This window comes from Gastrolobium bilobum, unplaced genomic scaffold (genome assembly GCF_033153095.1).
Source record: "Gastrolobium bilobum isolate Gb01-03AN ecotype WA unplaced genomic scaffold, APGP_CSIRO_Gbil_v1 utg7436, whole genome shotgun sequence".
Classification (NCBI taxonomy): Eukaryota; Viridiplantae; Streptophyta; class Magnoliopsida; order Fabales; family Fabaceae; genus Gastrolobium; species Gastrolobium bilobum.
In genome coordinates this window covers 17,385-38,575 of record NW_026898850.1, presented here as the reverse complement: position 1 = coordinate 38,575, position 21,191 = coordinate 17,385, and the positions used below count along the sequence as shown (strand labels likewise).

The following is a 21,191-nucleotide window of genomic DNA, read 5'->3' as shown; positions in this document are numbered from 1 at the left end:
TTAATTGCTTTGACTGTTCGAAGTCTTTAACAATTGAGAACTTCCAATGGAAATTTAGCTTACACAAATTATATCGATTAAATAAATAAACGATATATTCACTACCATTTATATTAAACAGTTGCATTAATTTATGTAATAAAATAAGGGATGAGATATTATTACTACCAAATAATATTACTATCATATCTTAACCGTTAATTTTCGTCAATCAACGGTTATCATTTATTGTGAATTAATAATTAATTAATGAGTTTAATTTGTAAAAATAATAACCGTTGATTGACGGAAATCAACGGTTAAGATATGGTAGTAATATTGGTAATAACATTATTTGGTAGTATTAATATCCTATCCCATAAAATAATAACTTTACTTAGAAAATGATTTTACATAAATTATTTATAAATTCAATTTAGATATTACTATTACCATATTTTATTACGATTCACATAAATTGAGTTTGCAAAAGTATAAACTTCTACTAATCATAATTGAGTCCAATTTTGACTTAATAATTCAACATTAAATAATTAAGAAAGCAAAATGCCAGTTGAAAGAGAGACAAAAGAGAAGAAGAAAAGAAAAGAAAAAAACAAGAAGAAGACCACAAACTTCTTCCTTTGAAGTTTGAATACCCGTCGTTTGGTCGTAAGGTGCAGTGAAGTTATTTTGGCCCAATTATTTGAGTATTTTTTTTACCCCAATTATTTTTTGAGACGAGTGGGTTTGGATATATTCACAAGTTTCACTTTTTTAAAGCAGTCAAAGTAAATAATTTATATATATTAAACTCAAAATAATATTATTTTAGAACAAAAATTAAAGTATTCTTATAATTATAATTTATTTGAGAGTTATAATAATTTTTTTCGTTTTAATTTTTTGTTCTAAAATAATGTTATTTTGAAAGTGAGTAATATAAATAACTTATCTATTTATATAAACATTAAAACCTTTAAAATTATCCAAAATTATATTTAATAAGAATTAAACCTAATTTTCTCCTTACCTAGTCTTATCTTGTTTCCAATTAAACAACATATTCGAGGCTTTTAGATATAGAGTGTGTGTTATGCATAGTATAACAGCGTAGTGTGTGTGTATTTTCCCAAGAAGACATAGAAAAGTGTTATCACACTGGCTTTGCTGGCTGCTTGTCTGTGTCTGTCTTTTCTAAACTTTGACCGAACCCAAACAAGAACGAACAAGCCTCATAGCAGCAGCTTTCGGCGCTCTTTTTTCTTTAATCTCTATTCTCTCTTTCTTTTCCCTTTCTTATTCTGTTTTTTTTTTTTTTTTTTATATAGTCTCAAATCAATTAACCATCATCTTCTTCTCTTCTATACTATATATGTCTATGTTTCTCTCCGTATGATACATTAGTACATGTTGTTTTGTGTTTTGTGTACCCATTATTACCTACACTGCTCCAAATCAATTTATATTATAATCCATTATTACCTTAAACTAAACAAAAATTATTTTTTTTTACTTTTTATGTTGTGTTGTGTTATTATAGTAGAATGATATAATCTTCTTCCTCCACTATGAACCACCAACACAACCGAACTTGCTTTCTATCTTCTCACTCTCAACTCATCAACCAAATCTAGCGGCATATCTTCCACCCTTTACTCAATTCTTTTCAGGTAACCTCCTTTTATTTTTATTTTGTTTTTTACATGTTGCATACTTATTTTCTCTCTCTTTCAAGATCCTCTATTTTCTTAATAATTTAATATGGGTTAGAATTTTTTTGGCCAGGAGATCTCTGTTATTGATGTTGTACTTGCATATGCAGATCGAGATTCGGACATGTTGTCCTTTTCTTTTTCTTTCTTTCTTTTTTGATTTTTTTGGTGTGTAATTTTTGGACTGTGTTATTCTCTTTTCTGTGTTAATTTTCATGGGCTGATTAGACTTTGCATGCTCATGCTTTTATGGTATTTGAACTGCTGATTTTTCATGCTCAGTGTGGAGAGAATTAGAATTCAGAGCTTCAAATGATTAGTTTTTGTTTAGGTATGATGCCTAGCTGACCAATAACATTAATGAATGAAAGAAAGAAAAAGGAGTATGTCCAAAACAATTAAACTTCAATTAGATTACTGTCTTTCTATGGCTATGGATGGGGGTGTTAAAGCGCATAAGAGATTAATAACTTGATGATTATGGGGAATGGCCAAAAAACTTACTCTAAGACACAGCCAAAATAATGGCCTATGTAAAGTTCTATCACAGTCCTGGGCATCTTAATTATCCTCAGAACTCTGTCCTCAACATGGGGTTGCTTGTATCTGATGATGGGCTTAGCCATATAAGGTGAAACTTAAGTTGCAGGAACTGGAGCAATGGGTTCATTTTTGTGTGCCTTGGACCGTCGAGTCACTCATACTTTGTTCATATGTGATCACTAAGTTGTTCCCCAGACGTGAAAGAGGGAACAATCTTTTCTTGTCCATTTAATATAGCATTTTGACAAAATAACTTATTGAGGATAATTCTCAACTTCAAATGCAATGTGGCAAATATTTTGGCCTATAATTCGACCTGCTATTCAGCTGTGCCTGAGTCTGTTTTACTTTATTCAACTGTCTTATTCTGTGGAGTGTGGAATGAGAATGTATAAGTGGTTCATGCTCTTGCAAGTTGAGCGGAATATCAGCTTATGAAATGACTTTAAGATCTTCCTTTGAGGGGTGGAGCCATGGAGGGTTCCTGCTTTCTTTATTTTTTTGGCTCCTGACACTATCCTAGTTCTTTTGTTAGGTGAAATCAAGCCCATTAATGTATGTACGCATTAGAGAAGGGCATTGAAACACACTGATTTCTGGTGGAGCTTGACTAGTCGTCTTCTATGCTGTCTTTTGTAACAGAAAATATGGGCTTACTCTGTAGCAGAAATCGTCGTTATAATGATGCTGATGCTGAAGAAAATGCACAGGTCCTTTGTATTTGATAAATTGCTTTTTAAGTTCTTAATAATCTTAAAGTGTTACGTGGCCTTTAATTTGATAAATGTACATGCATTTGCAGGCTGCAGAAATTGAAAGAAGAATAGAGTTAGAAACAAAGGCTGAAAAGCATATTCAGAAACTTCTACTACTTGGTACATTTCACTTGGCCTGTTTACTTTTATCTCAGTTGTATATGCTTCACTTATACATTTTATAGTTAAAATTTGTCAGTTTTAGTGTTTTATAAAAGCATTTGGAATCTAGCATTGTATAAGTGGTGATGATGCTCCCGAGATTTTGAAGGAATAACAAATATCGTTTATATGTAGTTTCTGCTGGCAATTGAAATGTTTCTAAAAAACGCTCAGTGCCTTGATGTGACCCTGTTATTTATTTGAATTTTTTTATTGAGAAAACTACCAACTCTGCAGTATAAGGTCTTTTACTGTAAACTTAACATCTGATTGAGCTGTACTTAGTTCATAACTCACTAAGTATGATAGATATAAAACCACTCATAAGACTTCACCTAATAACTTATGCTTTTGGAATAATTGGTGATTAACATGGTATCAGAGCCTCTATGACCAAGTTATTATGAGTTTGATCCATGTTGCCCCCATTCGTCTAAGTAAGATTTGTAGCAGAAAGTATAGTCTCGGTGTTTCAGGAAACTAATTGATAATTTGTATATTCATACCTTTAGGATTTGGAATAATTGATCAAACAGGATATAAGGTTTTCCTTATAGTCTTGGATGACTTATTCTGTTAGTTAAGTGGTCTATCCTGTTCCTGTGCATTATATATGCAATAATGTCTTAATAGCTTGCTTTTGTTATTTTTCTTTCGGACATATTTAAATGTGTCATTGCCCCTCTTGCTTAGGAGCTGGAGAGTCAGGGAAATCCACAATCTTTAAGCAGGCAAGAAAATACATTGTTCTCTATGTTTTAACATTGAATATAGTTGCTAGATTGTTATATTTATATATTTTTCTATAATATGCAGATAAAACTTTTATTTCAAACTGGCTTTGATGAAGCAGAGCTAAAAAGCTACCTACCAGTCATTCATGCTAACGTGTATCAGACAATAAAAGTACGCAATACTCGAAAGGGTGTGTTGATTAATTTTCTCTTAGAAATACAGAGTTAGCAGTGTCCACTGTTTATAGTTTGAAAAAAGTTTTCTGTGAATTGAGTTTTATTGGAGATAGCTGAATAAACTGTAATCCTTAATATGTACTTGATGTGTTTAAACAGTTACTGCATGATGGATCAAAGGAGTTAGCTCAGAATGATAGTGATTTTTCAAAGTACGTTGTATCCGATGAAAATAAGGTAGTTCACTGTTACCTCTTGTATCTGCTACTATGGTTGGTTAATAATTATGAAGAGTTTTATGGTGTGGTATTTTGTTAAACAAAATTTGATTTAAAAAGAACTACAGAGTGAGCAATTGTACGTAGGCTTCTTCTTCTTCTTCTTTTGGGAGGAATCTGTTACTTTGTGAAACTTTTATGCCAAAGAATTTTCTTCTAAATTCAAATGGAGCTTTCTTAATTTTTTTGGCAGTACATTGGGGAAAAATTATCAGAAATTGGAGGCAGGCTGGATTACCCATGTCTCACCAAGGAACTTGCACAGGACATAGAGAATCTATGGAAGGATACTGCAATTCAGGTAGCTAGATGGCATACTTTATTGGTTTTACTTTAATCCAGCTACATAGTTATTTTTTGGCATCATTTAATTGGTATTATGTACCACATATTTTACTTTCTCTAGGAAACATATGCCCGTGGTAATGAGTTCCAAGTTCCAGATTGTACTCATTATTTCATGGAAAATTTGGAGAGGCTGTCTGATGCAAATTATGTTCCAACAAAGGTATCCAAAACCTATCATATTTTTGTTGTTTACATATATTTTAAGGCTAATTCCTAATTTCATTTTTATCTTCCCTAGCCCATTGCGGATCTGATTTATTTCTTATTTGCGAGTGTGGTACTCTTTATTTTCTAGATTCCTCAAGTTTGAGGGCCCAAATTATTTTCTTTTCTTTTTCTCTCTTCTTGACTTTTGTTTGTGTACAATTTTAACATGCGCGGATTACAACCCATGACACTTCTATTTTGTTATTGATAAAAAAATGAATTAAAAGGTCTGAAGAAGTATATTTGGTTCATGTTTGAAAAAAATCCAGCTCAAATGCAGCGTTCTTGATCTCAAAAAGTAAATAGTGGTGGTGGTGTATAATTCTGTCTTAAATGGCCTTATTTTGCTTAACTTCTTTTTGTCCTTACATCAACTTATTTTCTGTTTTCTTTTATTGGTATACTATAGTCGTTTGGGTTCATCCTCTACCGACCCCAACTAGTATGGGATAAAGGTGTTGTTGATGTTGATGTTGGTATATTATTGTCGTGATACTAGATTCTGCAAAGTTTCCTATATAGCCAATTCAGCAGACCAAATACAGGACGTATCATGGAAGAAGCTCACTTAAGTTTTAATTTCTCTCTGCAGTGATAGACCCTTAGATTTTTTTTTTTTTTTGGTGAAGGACCCTTAAATTTTAAAATGGTTGTAAGATCATGAATCTTACTTAATTTCTCACTCTGTTTAACAACTGCAGGAGGATGTTTTGTATGCAAGAGTGCGTACCACTGGTGTTGTAGAGATCCAGTTCAGGTAAACATGCTGATAGACTTGATTTGCCATATTGAAATGATACGTAGAGATTCTTGTTACTGTCACTGTTTTGTTCTTCTCTTCCTGATATGCTTAATCTAGAAATTTTTAGTTGCAACCCTTTCAGAATGAAGACATATGGCCTTTTCTGGGGTGGGGTGGGGATGGCTAACTATAAGGAGTATTGCTAGTTGAAAGAGGTAACTAGAAACAAGAAACTGACTTTTTGATGTAGTCTTGAACAACTGCATTATTTATAGTCATGTTCTTTCTCTATATATGAATGCAATACAAGATAAGTTCATGTAATGCATTAGGGAGAAAGTACGGTAGCGCATATTGAGGAAAAGATGGTAGTAGAATCTTGCCCAAAACTGGCCATGTGAAAAGAAGACTAATAGATGCTCCAGTAACAAGAGTTCATCAGATGAGGATAGCCCAATAATTATAGGAGGTAGAGGGAGACTAAGAAAAACTGTGAAACCATTAAAAAGGACTTAGATTTAAATGACCTTTCTGAAGACTTGGTTTATAAAAGAACTCAAGGGCCTTGTTTGATCCTTGTAGCCAATCCTACCTAGTGGGAAATCGCTTTTGTTGTTGTTGTACTCTTTCTCAAAATATGAATGACAGCCTCTAAAGGTGACATAAGAAACTAGATTAGATTTCTGTATTTACTGAGTGCAATTGCCTTGATTGTGAAGTATTACTTGGAGAACGATGGTCCTTAATTTTGGTTTTTGTGGCTAGAGCTTAAAAATAATACTACACGTGTTATCTTTCATATTCATCTGCTTGTTTTTGTTAGAGAGTATTAAGAATATCTGTAGATATCTTAGAATATCTTTTTTGATTAGTCTAGGTTTGTCTTATTGTTAGTGGACTTGGGGTTCTACTAATAGTGTTCTCTTGTCTGTAATTATATTTTCAGTTTCTTTCTTTGAGCCATCTTTCTCTTGTCCTTCTTTCCACACCCTAAACCTATTATTCTTTAACAGTTTTCATTCCTGTATTTCCCTCACTTTTGATTGCCGTAATCAGTCTTTGTTGCTCATGGTTTCTTCTAAATCTCTGCTGTTATCCTGATTGCATCTCATCCATTTCCACCTTCTCATATCATCTAAATAGTCATAAGTGGCCTAAAACTGGTTGCATATGCTTGCTTAGTTTTGTATGTATGTTTTTCCAAATGATCTTTGCCATCTATTCTGGTAGGAAGGACAAATCTTGCTTGTCTTTGTGTGTGACTGATTGACTATGTATATCAAGCCACATTTAATACATGAAGCAGGGTGTTCTCGTGTTACTCAACATTTGTACTGTTCCCTTGCCTTTTTCTTGATCGTAATATGGCATACTGAATAGAACAACTCAACGATATAATGTCTTTGGTATTTTGACAGCCCTGTTGGAGAAAATAAGAAAAGTGGTGAAGTTTACAGACTCTTTGATGTTGGCGGCCAGAGAAATGAGAGGAGAAAATGGATCCATCTATTTGAAGGAGTTTCAGCTGTAATATTCTGTGCTGCAATTAGCGAGTATGGTCTACCATTTGATTTTTTATTTTAATATGATGTTTTGAAATGTCAGAAACATATATCAGGCTCTTGTATGTAAATGATGTTGCTTGACACCAAATCGAAAGGTTTTGTTTTAATATGATATTGCTTTGACACTTTTTCAGTAGTTGCCAACTACCAAACACATATTTTACTTGAAATTGAAGGGTAAGCTCATTGTAGTCCTGCAGCTGAATACGTCTGGTGTTAGTTACTAATTAAAAAAATGTTGGTATGCATGAAATACTTTGTGCCAAATTAATTCGTATATCCTTTCAATATTGTTGGCAAGAGCATCATAATTATGAAATGTGTAAAGCTCAACAAGTGTTGACATCACATTTGCCTTCCAGGTATGATCAAACACTTTTTGAGGATGAGAACAAGAACAGAATGATGGAGACTAAGGAACTTTTTGAGTGGGTTCTGAAGCAACAATGTTTTGAGGTTTCCTTTTATAGTCTTTTTTAACTTTTAACATCTATTACAATTGGGTGGAACTTTCTTATGCCAACTTTTTCTTTCTCTGTTTCCTTTATATGATACTTGCCATTGAGAGCTTTATACTTTGACAGTTTAAGATTTCTACCAATGTCAGAAAATAATGATATCCTTCTCTTTTCTATGCAGAAAACATCCTTCATGTTATTTTTAAACAAGTTTGACATATTTGAGAAGAAGATCCTGAATGTAAGAACTATCTGAAAGTTGTACACTTTGTCATTGATGGAGGCTATTATCATTTCAGTCTAATGTGTTGCATTGTGCAGGTCCCACTTAATGTATGTGACTGGTTCAAAGATTACCAGCCAGTTTCAACAGGGAAACAAGAGATTGAACATGCATATGAGTAAGAAACTTCTTTACACCTTAGGCATTTAGAATAAAGGATGTTGAGATATATAAAACCATTAAAAAACCTTTACCGACTAACTTAAGTTTTTGGGTTGAGTTGGTTATTTGCATGGTATCAGAGCCTCGGTGTACCGGGTTCGATCCTCACTGCTCCCACTTTCTTTCCGCTTGGAATTTCTTTCTTCGCACAGGTAGGTGAGCCTGTGCATTATCCACCCTTCAAGCCCAGTGGGCTCTCGTGTGAGGGTGTGTTAAGATATATAAAACCATTAAAAAGCCCTTACCCACTAGTTTAAGCTTTTGGGCTGAGTTGGTTATTTACAAAGGATGTTGCTGAAAGCAAAGTAGTTGATCCTGGCCAATGGAGGCCTTCAAAATTCATAAATTCTTACATTGTTCTATAACGTGCTTTCTATTGCATGACAAGCCTGAAGAATCTTGGTTGTGTTTCCACCAGAACTATACATAGGGAATATACTCATTTTGATGCTTGTATATAATATAGTAAACAAGGTTATTATTGCTCACATTAATTTTTTTCATAACCAACACAATTAATTGACTTGGAAAAACCTCATTTTTTCAGGTTTGTGAAGAAAAAATTTGAGGAATCATATTTCCAGAGCACTGCTCCTGATCGCGTGGACCGCGTCTTTAAGATCTACCGGACCACTGCTCTTGATCAGAAGGTTGTTAAGAAAACCTTCAAGCTTGTTGATGAGAGTCTGAGGCGGAGGAATCTCTTTGAGGCTGGCTTGTTATGACCAGTGAACCATATGTTATAAGAGGGATGAAATATATTTTTACATTGAAGAGGTGATAAAGATTTTGGGTATACTAGAGGTCAGGTATACTAAATATTAAATCGATTTGTTGATTTTGTTTCAAGTAAATCTTGTTGAAAGAGTGGATGGAGAAAGGCCATTCTAAATAGTTGATCTCCACGTCCATGTTAAAAGCGCAAATTTGTTGCGTTGAAGTTTCAAGATTTGATATCATGATTTGTGATTATGTTTTTATAGATTGAAAGTTAACTAATGATATGATCTATTATTCATGATTATTACTTTATTAGTTATGATACTAATTTAGAGACATGTACAAACTTTTGGTACAACGGATGTACTTGCATCCTGACTAAATAAGAAAAGTTTTTGGGACTTGAAAAGGAATATAAAAAAAAAAAAACAAGAGTTAAAATGAAAAATAAATTACTCATTTTAGTAAACAGGTGTATCCGTAATATTAAAAAAATTTCCGTTGAGTGCCATGTGCCTGCTATATTAAGTTTTGAATTCATACGTATATTCTTTTGCTTTTACTACTTGGTTCTACTTCTAATATTGGCCTGCATTAAAGATATTTTTTTTAAAATATACTAAGTCAATATGAGAAATAGCATTGAAGATCGCCAGCGAAGGATATCCTTTATATATTCCATATGCAAGGAAATAGATTCTTTTAAAATATTATGTCTATATCTCTTCTTATAAACAATAAATAGGTCGGATTTTATCAAAATTTGTGAAAACCTATTGAAACTTGGGCAGCCAACTATTTGACTAATTCTCCATACTTGACTGGAGCAAACTTATAGTAATAAACTAATATCCAAATATAAAAAAATCCTAGTGGAAGAATCAATGTACTCTGCTAGAAAGGGTCTTCAAAACAAGAATTTTCAAATTTAGGGCTTCCTTTGATCGTCAGCCCTCAGTTGAGGCACAAGTCACGTCCGAATTACTTGTTTATTATAAAAACCAAATCACTTATGTTTGGAATTTATTAAAATTAAATTGATTTTTTTTAGGTTATTAGATATAGCAATTTTTTGTGGTTATTAGATAAAACATTTTTGGGAAAAATATTTTTATATTTTAAAGGATATAACTTTATGTCATTTTAGATTCTAACTGTTGATTTTCGTCGATCAACGATTATGATTTATTTGATTTTGTTATGAATTACTAATTAATTAATAAATTTGACTTAATAAATTCTAACTGTTGAAAATCAACGGTTAAGATCTAAAATGATACAAAGTTATATATTTTAAAATGACAAACGTTTTTTTCCAACATTTTTACATTTTTTGTGTGGCTATTCGATTAAACATTTTTTCTCCTGTAGTTTATGTTTTATATTTTATTTCTTTGTGTTTTATATATAAGGGAAAAATGTTTCTGCAGATAAGCTATCTGCATTTATTTCCAAAACGACATCGTTTTGATATTGAAATCTTAAAAAATTATAAGTATAAAGATTATTATAATCCTGAAATAACTTAAAATTACAAAAATACCATGATTTTCGTTCCAAAACGACGTCGTATTGGACTTATTGCAGATACGGCAGAAAAAAGTGAACCCTTATTTTCAAGCGCATTTGATATGTTAATTTCTAAGGTAAAAAAAGGATTAAAATTATAGAAGACATCTAGTTAGAATTAGGAGTCTTTCCTACTTTAAATTCTGGGGCATTACCAACTACCAAGTGTTCTTGGTTATCGCAACTGCACATCATTGACCATTGCCAGCATTGTCCAACTATTACGGAAGCATTAGTCAATTGTCGGTTAATGAACCATGATCTCTGTCTCTCTTTTATTATACGGTTGCAAAGCTTCTCCAAGTAAGTTATTGGTAATGGTTGTTACGTATTGGGCTATCATCGTTATTAAGGTTACGTTCATATTTAAGAGTGAAAATTCTCTAAGCATGTATGGCAGCAATTGATGTGAGAACGAAAGAATTGAATTATATGTGGGGCCCGATATAGATCTTTTCTACCAGGTTCAATTGTTTATATAATACATATAATAATATAAAATATAAAAAAATTTGGAATTAAAGAACATAACAGGTAATATTTTTTTATATAAATTATTTAACTAATTCGGATTCGAGCTAAGAAGCATCATAAGATCGGCAAAAATTTTCACAATTTTTCAGAAAGAAACAATCATATCCCATCTAAGTTAGGCCAGTCTCGCATATGTATAAGATCAAATCTATTGGATTTTGAATTTTCAAAAGGATTACTAATCCTTAACTTTTTGAGGAATCCTTCACCGGTGATTGTGAATGATCAATTCTTTTTCAATTTTTATGATTTGCTCCTACGGAATCGAGGTCGAAAAGATTGAGAAATAGAACCATTTAATTTGATTCATTCTCAAAGTTATAATATAATTGCATATGCAGAACTTAAACTCAAATTATTGGTTAAATTTGAACAATATCCCATTAGTTGTTTCATGTACTTGATGATAATAAATATTAATTTTGAGTCAGTGTTTTGACTAGTTTTAACTAATCAAAATGATCTGTCAATTGATTTTAACACTATATCATAATAGGATATAATTTAACTCATTTTAAATAAATATAAAATAAATATTCATTTAGTGTCAGATTAAAATTTATTCAATTGATTTTTAATTTATAATTATAATTTCGTATTTTTTGAGTACATTGTTTACTTTAGAGGATAACTAGAGAATATTGTATAATTAAAGAGAGAAAAGCAAAATAATCCATTATAAAGGGAAAAAAGAAATAAAAAATAAAAAATCAAAACGCAGACATAACGCGACGGGAATGAAAAAGCACGAACCACGAAGTGGGATAAGGGATTGTAAGTAATAGAGTACGATTTTTCTTGTGCTACTCATGTTTTGCGGTAAATCATAGTTAGATTCGGTTAACTTAACTATTCTGAAGCGCAAGAAAAGCGAAGGTTACACACGGCGCCGCGCCAAGGCAACCAACGTCGCTCATAGCTGTCACGTGATGGAAAAGGATGGTACCAGATTCGGAAGGACATAAACGTCATTTAAGACTCCTCAAAGGGTCATTTCGTGTCCAAAATGGTGGGGCCATTCAAACGAGAAATTTTTAATGTACTACTACTGTTGTATTTACGTTCGCTTAATAAAAATAAGTATTGATATTTTTCTTCAAAAGAGAAATTAATTTATATATTACTCGAAAATATTCTCTTTTTTCATATTATAATATGAGATAATATTTTTTATGCTAAAAACACAATAAATGATGATGTCCATCACTTGTTAAAAATAAAATAAAAAAGATAGCACAAATTTTGATATTTTACAATATAAGAAGGGAAAAATGTTTCTGCAGTTAATGCAGATAAGTTATCTGTATTTATTCACAAAAAGACGTCGTTTTGGTATTGAAATCTCAAAAAATTATAAATATAAAGACTATTATAACCCTAAATAAATTAAAACTACAAAATACCATGATTTCCGTCTCAAAACGACGTCGTATTGACTTACAGCAGATAACTTATCTGCAATAACTGCAGAAAAAATGAACCCATATAAAAAAACTATTTCATGAGAAAATAATTTTTCATTCTTCGAAATATATAATTTGACGAAGGTTATATTTATAATCTATTTTTTTTTTTACAATTTTTATAACCATATTTTAATCGTTGATTTCTGTCAATCAACAGTTATTATTTTTTCAAATCAAACTCATAAATTAATTGTTAATTCAAAATAAATAATAACTAACGAAAATTAAAATATAATTACAAGAAGGGATAAGTATAATCTTTCTATCTCGTATAATTTATAATTTTATTTTGAATGAAAATCTGATTTGACCAGAAAGTGTGGGTTCAAATTTTTTTTACTACTTTTTTCCATTTTTGTCCAGAAAAGATCGTTTTAGAATCCACGTGACTTGTTCCCCTTTTATGCTCAAAACATATTCGCTTCTTTCTCGTTCTCTTTATTTCTGTGTGTCTTTATGTCGCGGAAAGCCAAATCGATTCTCATGCTAACTAATCCCCGATTCAAACGCTCCCCTAAACTCTCTTTCTCTTTTATTTCAGGTTCGTTTACAATTTCCCTAATCCTCCAAAAATCAAAAAATAAAAAAGTGAAAATAAACAACACTTTCTTCCACCTTTTGTTTTCGTTTCTGTTTTTTACTTTCTTCTCATTTTTCGTTGGTTGAAAATTTCAGAAAAAAAAAAAAAATATATATTAAAATCATTCTTTGCAGGTTGTTCAATCTATCGAGTGATTTTGTGGTTTGCTGAGAGATGAAGAAGAACGATTGGCTATTTTCGATGAATTCGGATCCTGATATATTATTTTCTCTGGATCCCTTTGCGTTTAACAATTTTTTGGGGTCTAATTTGCTGCATTCGTTGGTGGATAATTCTAGAAACTCGTACGTTCCCGGAAGTTATGCACTTCAAGAAGCATTCGGGCACGTGTCAAGACTCGCTGGTGCGTTGTTGTTATGGTTGTCTAGTGGGTCGAGTTCGAATGTGGCTCAGGGCATAGCACGTTCCTTGAATGGTCCTCTTCCTGGATTTGGAAACGCTACCACCGTGCAGGTTAAGCCTATGTCTAATGTGGCTGGGTTTGGTTTTCCTTTTCGATCAAGAAGGAAATCTTCTGCCCCTGTAACTTTGGCCAAGATTTCAAGTTTTGCCATGAGGTTGCTCTGGAGGGAAGCCAAAAGGCTTCAATCATACCCTGTTCTCTCATTAGCTGCAGCATTGGTACCCCCAATTCAAAACTTGTATGTCACATCCCAAAAATAAAAAAATGATATTGATTTTATTTGTTTTTCTAGCTATACTCGCTAGTCGGGTTTAATTGGTAGTGAATTTTTTTTTTTCTAGCTATGTTTGGATATTTAATGATGGGTGGAATAGAATGAAAAGGGATGGGATGGAATAAAATTACCATATCATTGTTCCGTTTCATTGTATGGGAAATGGAAGGAATGATAAGAGTTATTATAACTTTATTAGAATGGTTCCTTCCCATACTTCCAAAATGGTGGGAGGAAAAATGAGACTATTGGATGGAATGGGATGCAATAGACTACATCATGTTCCATTCCATTCCTTCCAATTTTAAGAAATACAAACAATGATAACTCATGACATTCCATTCCGTTTTACATATCCCAGCGTAGTCTTTGTTTATGCCATTCTCTTTCTTGGTTTTATAACAATTAAATCTTTTTTTTTAATGTTTTTTATTTTTGCCTCTAGGTCATCAAATGTACTAGCTGGCCCATTGCAGAATCCTGATGTGCAAATGAATGGAGGCATGAACCAAATGCCTAGGGAGGTTGAACAACAAGGATGTCCTCGCCTATCCTTTCCCGATTTGAACCAGGCAAAACCTGCAGTGGAGCCCAAAACCGGCATTGAATTTCCTGTGGTTCTGGACAATATATCAGCTGGAGAACAGAACTCCAGCTTCAACTCTGAGGTTAATATTCGGTTTACATTTTTTTTTTCTGGTTCTTTTGGCCCTTTTTCACTTTGTATGATTAGTTTCTGTGCTCCATGCAACTGTTTTGAATTTTAGTTAAGATACTATTGATAATGGCTAAAGCTGGTGTTGGAATTAGCCTACTGTTTTTTTAGAATTAGTTACAATAGTTAGTGTAGCTTTGGAAAATAATCATGATGATGGTATTCAAGATTTGAAACAACACTTAGGTTGATTACAATATTTTCTTGGAATTGAGATTGTCCAATCAAAGGATGGTATTGCTATCTCACAAAGGAAGTATGCCCTTGTCATTTTGGAAGAATATGGAGTGCTTGACTATAAACTAGTTGATACTGCTATGGATCTGAATGTTAAACTTCTACCACACCAGGGAAAGGATTTAAGACTAGTAGGAAAACTGTATTATCTCACCATAACTAGGGCTCTCCTGCAGTGGTTGGTAACTTGGTATATGCAGGTAGGGGCCATGCAAATATGGTAGCTTAGACAGAAGCTAACTGGGTTGGATATCCCAGTGATAGTTCAACCTCTTGATGTTGTGTTCTTAATGGAGGAAATCTTATCTCATGGAAAAGCAAAAAGAAGAATGTAGTCACTAGATTCAGTGCTGAAGCAGAGTATCAAGTTATGACTCTCACCATGTGTGAGCTCGTATGGTTAAAACAACTTCTTCACGAATTGAAGTTTTGTGAGATATGTATGGCCTACGATTCTAATTTGCGATAATCAAGCAGCATTGCTTATTGCTTCTAATTTCAATCAACCAAACATATATAAACATATCATCCGTGAAAAGATTGTGATAAAACTGGATCAGAAATAGGTAGAGCAATGCATCTTTATTGTAGAGAACTACTCTGATCACTATCAATGTGATAAGAAACCGAAGTTCCGTAATGATACAATTGGGAGTCTCTTCCTCTCTCTAATGCCCTGATACTTAAGAGACTTGGTTCTCTCCCTTCCAATTTCTTCCATAATGATACAATTGGGAGTCTCTTCCTCTCTCTAATGCCCTAGTATTCAAGAGACCTGGTTCTCTCCCTTCCAATTTCTTCCATAATGATATAATTGGGAGTCTCTGATGGAACCTATTTTTATAAATCTGAAATTGCAGAAAATATAAATGGAGCCAAGCTCCTTACAAGATAAAATGCAACAAAATAAACCCAGAAATCTCAACTCCCAGAGATCCCCAATTTTCCCACTAACCAATTCTGAATACATGCATACCCCACACTCCCCTCCTTATATCCTATTCTTTGAGAATATTCTAGAATAACTCTCAAACTAACTAACTAATTATCTCAGGCCCATCACTAATTATTTCGGGCCCATCAGTCTCTTCCTCTCTCTAATGCCCAGGTATTCAAGAGACATGGTTCTCTCCCTTCAAATTTCTTTCTCACAACTCTCAACTGACTCTAACTAACTTCCCCTATCCCTTTTTATCATTGAATATAAGTAGTTATTCTATTATTAATATAGTTGGGTCCTAATCCCCAGCTAACCCTCTTAACCTTGACCTTTTTAATTGGGGGGTCTGCTAACAAAGAATTACATAGTTCCTGGAAAAATTATAAGATGGTATGATATGAAGTAAGTAGAGGATATGAAAGAAAGGTATGAAAGAAAGGTTTGAGTGCAGGGGACCAATATGTCCGTGGTTCTCTCTTGGTGTTGGATTGTTGATTCAAGTGTTTAGAGGGTTGTATATTTATAGGGGAGTCTAGGACGGAGGGTTATAATGCTCGAGGTGGTGCTAGCCAAGTCTATTTGTTTAGGCTTCTTAGCCTAGCATGGTGGGGAGAAGAGGAAAATGACATGTCCTTGGTTGTAGTCATGGGGTATCAAATGAGGAGAAAGTGACATCTCAGTGGGTTAAAGAGAAAGGTGTGGTGGTTCTTCTCTATTGTCCAACTTCCAAGTGAAAGGAAACCCAAGGCTGCATATACCTGATTTCCCAACGGGGACTCCATACCAAGGTCCTAAAGCCTCAGTGGAGTGGTCCCCCACCTAAAAGCCTTCTAAGAATGTAGTTCCAAGAGGAATGCATGAGGCAATGTCCAGCATCTTACACCTTCATTGTCAAGGTGCTTTAGGGTGTCAGAACTTCTTGCATGAACGTACTTGTGTTGATGGCTTGACAATTCTCTGACTTGTATAGAGAGGTTCTGGTCTACGAGGAATTCATGTTGAAATAGCTAGTAGTGTTGGAAACGTGGTAGATAGGAGACAAAATTGAGAGAAGAGTGAGGAGAGAAGAAAATCAAATTTACTGAATGAGGAAATTGATTACAATGGAGCCACAAGGCGACTTATGTTCTGGTAGAGAAATAACTAATCACAATCATCTGACTGATGAAACTCTACCCATAAACCACATGTGGTAGTGCCCCTCCAGCTGGAGGATGTGTTCTTAGTATCCAACTTGGGGTGACAATATGGCTCATATCAATCAACAACAAACCCTAATTACAAAAGACAACAAATTATGCTGTAATCACATCGGCTAACAAGAAAGAAAATCTAAAATTGAATGGTGAATTTTTTGTACTGGTTAAGGTTTGTAGCTCCAAGAAGCCGTCAAACTTTCTTTAGGCCACATCATTCTTATTGCATCATCTCCACGGCTCATGTCCCAAGCAAAAAGAATCGCTTTAGAAATATCACAACGAAATTGAATTGAAATCACTAACTGCATTCTTGGAATCCCTAACTTTCAAAGGTTCTTTTGGCTCATATCAATGTGTGCCAAAAAACACCATGGCCTACAAAGAGTTGCAAGAAAAACATACTGGAACTTCATGCCAGAAACACCACAAATTGCAGATTACCAAAAACTAAAAAAAGATTGAATAAAGCAAAAACAAAAAACCTTACTGGTGCATAACCAATGATTGCAAGGTAGATGACAGCCACAGAGCCATGGTCAGATCTCTGAAGCTTGCTATAAGCTTACATCAACATCAACAACAACACCTTTATCCCAAATTAATTGGGGTCGGTGGTAGATGAACTCAAATAAAAGATACGAAAGAGTTGAAAAAAGATAAAAGATAAAAAATAAAAATAAATAAATAAAATAGTAATAATATATATATATATATATATGTTGAGATATATAAAATCATTAATGTAACCTCACCCAATAGCTTAAGCTTTTGGGTTGAATTGGTTCTTTACATGGTATCAAAGCCTCGATGTACCGGGTTCAATCCTTACCGCCCCCCACTTTCTTTCTAGTAGAATTTCTTTCTTCGCACAGGTAGGTGGGCCTGTGCATTGTCCACCCTTCAAGTCCAGTGAGTTCTCGTGTGAGGAGGCGTGTTGAGATATATAAAATCATTAATGTAACCTCACCCAACAGCTTAAGCTTTTGGGTTGAATTGGTTCTTTACAATATATATAAAAGTGATAAAAGAAGGGGAAAAGAAGAAGAGGGGGGAGATGAAAAGGAAAAAGGACTAAAAAAAGACCATCTGGAACATAGAAATATTACAAATCAACAAACCTTGGTTTGAAGGAGCAGAATGGGATCAACAAACATAGGACTATAAGCTTACAAATCAGGGAAAATCAAAGGAGGGAAAAAAAGAGATGAAAATCTATGAACCGTCAAAGCATACCTTGGTTTGAAGGAGCAGAATGGGATCAACAAACCAAGGAGAGAAAACCAGAAAATTACTCATATATCTAAACCAAAAAAATGCCGACACTCTGAAAATGGGAAGAAGAAACAGAAATGGAACGATGAGAAAATCTTACTTAAGATGAAGAGAAAATTTTAGAGAAAATGAGTTTTGTGGAATGGGAAAAAGTGTGTTCTAGAAGCTGATTGATGCAAGGAACAAAGTAGAAATCTTGGAGGGTGGGTGGAAATCAGCTACATTAGTCCCAATCTGGAATTTTGGGAATGATTGATATAGAACTGATTGAAGATAATGAGGGAAAATGAAGGAAAATTTTGGATTGATTTTCTGAGAAATGAAACAGTGATAATCTGGAAAAGAAAAAGATGAGGAAAGAAGAAAAGAAAAAGGAGAAGAAGACGCAGCTGTGCCATGTTTTTCAACATGTAGGGAGGAAAGAAAATTGAGAGAAGAAAATGAAATTTACTGAGTCACAAAGTGACTTATATACTAGTAGAGAAGTAACTAATCACAATCATCTAACGAATGAATTACCAGTAAGTCAAACTCAACCATGAACCATATGTTGTAATAAGTAGCTATTAAACAATGACTTATGGTATAGGTAATAGGCTGGAAGAGAATATTAGAATTATTTATCAATTCCTTGCTCGATATGTTGCAAACCATGCAACATCAGTTGCGTGATCTGGTCACCACATGCTGTGTTTGAGATTCTATATTTACCTTGCTTTTTTACATGAACTAATCATTTAAATTTACTTCAGGTCCTGGTTGGAACAGGATCCAGAACCCTGACAATAGTTAAAATCAAGTCACTGAAGGTCTATGCATTTGGGTTTTGTAAGTTTTCTTGAATACTTGATTTTTTTTCCCTTCCTTTTGTGAAGAAAATGAAATATTATCGATACTTGTTGTGTATGTTGTTGGCAAAAGTTCCCCCGTTAATCGAGTCACTCTTGGTTTTTATTTAACAGATGTTCATCCATACTCCCTCTGTGAGAAGTTGGGCCCAAAATATGCATCAATTTCTGCTGATGAACTGAATAACCGTCATGATTTCTACCAGGATCTTCTCAGGTCTGAAAACATCATATGTGCTCTTTTTTTATATATGCATAAAATTTTATTGAATGTAAGAGTTCTCTTCTCGGTGATGATAATTAATTATACATTGAAAAGTACATGGGAAAATTTGTGGAGTTCTATGAACATTTATAGGTAGTATAAAACACCAGGTTAAGTTAATCAATTGGATGTCCTAATACATGATTTGGCTAAATATTATCTACTTCTGAGATTTGCAAACTTAAAGAAGCTATTTGGTTGATTTCATGGTTATGCTATTAGAAGATATTCATTTCTTTGGTTTTTTTTTTACCGTTGCAGGGAGGATGTTAATATGACTGTTAGGCTTGTTGTAAATTGCAAGGGATTGAGAATTAACAGCGTGAAAGAGTAAGTAATAATTTTCTTTTCTAAGTTGTGTAAATGTGTGCTTGATTTTTAAATTTAACTTTTAAAATTAGAATTGGCAGTCCTTCACATGTTTTCAGAAGACACCTCGTTGTTGTGCTTTATTCCTTTTCTCTATAAAAATATATTAAGTCTTATCTGCGGGTATTAAGTCTTTAAACAATATTTTGGCATGTTTCTGAAGTCCAAATAATTTTGCTCTACTTTCCATCTTGCCGTTGTACACATCTTGATGTACCAATATGAGAAGTTTGATTTTTGCCACTAAGAATTCGCTGAACCCTGTTTGATTTAGAATATGATTTGGTTGATTTAGATTTGAGTAATTAACCATCCGTTCAAATTTATATATCCTCAACCAAGTAGACTATGAAAAGGGCATGTCTGCTCTTTTAATGCAGTGGTGCAGCCTCAATATAAAGATGTTTGGCATATAATTGATTTTGAAATTAAGGTGGCAAGGCAAAAGGATACTGATGATTTTTTTTTATTTTTTTTCATTTGTCTACTTTGATGCAGTGCTTTTGAGAAATCACTCCGAGCTCGATTAGTTAAGGTACTCTACCTCTTGGAAAATCATTTTTTGTGGTTTCTACCCTGGATTAGTTCTAACTTCCCCCGAACCCCACTTTTGGTCAGACAAATCCGTCCACAGACTTTCATTGCCTAAAGACATTCGGTTCATACTTCACAGAGAATTTCCCGATACCTTTGGTAAATAATCTATCAATATGTTTCTTCTCTGTCATACTAAATTACTAATGATGTCTTAAGAGTTACATTAGCTGTATTGCCCCGTTGCAGGGAACAGTAATTGAGTTCCGACGAACAGTTGATGGACGTCTAATTACTGAAAGTGAGTAATGTTTGCCTGCACTTAATTGACTTTTGAAACTAAGTTTATATTGTTGGCCTTAGGGTAGACCAGAAGAAGAAGAAAAAAAACCCTCATCCTTTTGGTCTGTTTTCTCCGAAGGCATGCGTTTTTCTTAATGGTGCCTCTGTATTTAACGTGGATTATCGAGAATTTTGTGTTGACAACTAAAACTGTTAGTTTTAATCGTACAGTTAGTGGCAATCAGATTGGATGTGTCCACAGCAAAGATTTGTGTCGTAAGTCATATTCAAACTTATGTACTTGTATCATACCAATTTGAATTTCTGTATTTCTTTTGTCTGGTATTAAACTGAATTCAGGTTCTAATATTTTAATTTGCAGGGGCTTTCTTTGACATGTACATTGGAGATGTTCCTGTGTGCGAACAAACTAAAAAAGAGATTGGCAGGAACGTTGCAAATATTATTAGGAGGTGTTAAAACGGTTCGTTTTCTGTCCCAATTGTCCTGCTTTTAGAATGGACAATTGGGCATGGGTGGCATGGCATATACCCGCATAGCATATACCCCTAGCTTATAGCACAAAGCAGTGGTTTCATGAAATTGATTTCAATCTGTCTTGAAAATCATTCTCAGCATTACTTCTCAAGGTTTGTCCTTTGAATCATAAAAGTTATTAGGATATCTCAATTTGGATTCTCGTTGGAAAATTCTTTCTGTTCCTATTGAGATATGCATCGCTTTGATGCCTCTGTCCCTGATAGATGTATAATCATATTTACTTAGATAATGAAAGGAAAATAAAAATAAAAAATGCAGACAAGTATTGGTTCTGTGCTTCAATTCTTATCATCA

The 21,191-nt window shown here is 33.5% G+C and overlaps 2 protein-coding genes across 4 annotated transcripts; both read left to right on the top strand.

Moving 5' to 3' along the window:
• Positions 1 to 1,187: 1,187 nt before the first annotated feature.
• LOC133284716 (guanine nucleotide-binding protein alpha-1 subunit) lies at positions 1,188 to 9,063 on the top strand. 3 transcript variants are annotated; one of them, XM_061481790.1, is made up of 14 exons: positions 1,188 to 1,652; positions 2,880 to 2,947; positions 3,040 to 3,112; positions 3,848 to 3,885; positions 3,971 to 4,060; positions 4,225 to 4,302; positions 4,537 to 4,644; positions 4,750 to 4,851; positions 5,600 to 5,655; positions 7,059 to 7,193; positions 7,568 to 7,661; positions 7,845 to 7,904; positions 7,985 to 8,064; positions 8,656 to 9,063. In XM_061481790.1, exons 2-14 carry the CDS (start codon positions 2,885 to 2,887, stop codon positions 8,831 to 8,833), a joined length of 1,155 nt encoding a protein of 384 aa, XP_061337774.1. In that variant the 5' UTR covers positions 1,188 to 1,652; positions 2,880 to 2,884; the 3' UTR covers positions 8,834 to 9,063. The 3 variants fall into 3 exon arrangements, with proteins under 3 accessions (XP_061337774.1, XP_061337773.1, XP_061337772.1); XM_061481789.1 differs by having other exon boundaries at positions 2,773 to 2,947; XM_061481788.1 differs by having other exon boundaries at positions 2,761 to 2,947.
• A 3,786-nt stretch (positions 9,064 to 12,849) lies between these two features.
• LOC133284715 (fatty-acid-binding protein 2) lies at positions 12,850 to 21,191 on the top strand. The gene is made up of 11 exons (XM_061481787.1): positions 12,850 to 12,938; positions 13,112 to 13,639; positions 14,121 to 14,343; positions 18,791 to 18,866; positions 19,001 to 19,103; positions 19,413 to 19,481; positions 20,019 to 20,055; positions 20,139 to 20,213; positions 20,304 to 20,355; positions 20,568 to 20,612; positions 20,719 to 21,191. Exons 2-11 carry the CDS (start codon positions 13,152 to 13,154, stop codon positions 20,814 to 20,816), a joined length of 1,266 nt encoding a protein of 421 aa, XP_061337771.1. The 5' UTR covers positions 12,850 to 12,938; positions 13,112 to 13,151; the 3' UTR covers positions 20,817 to 21,191.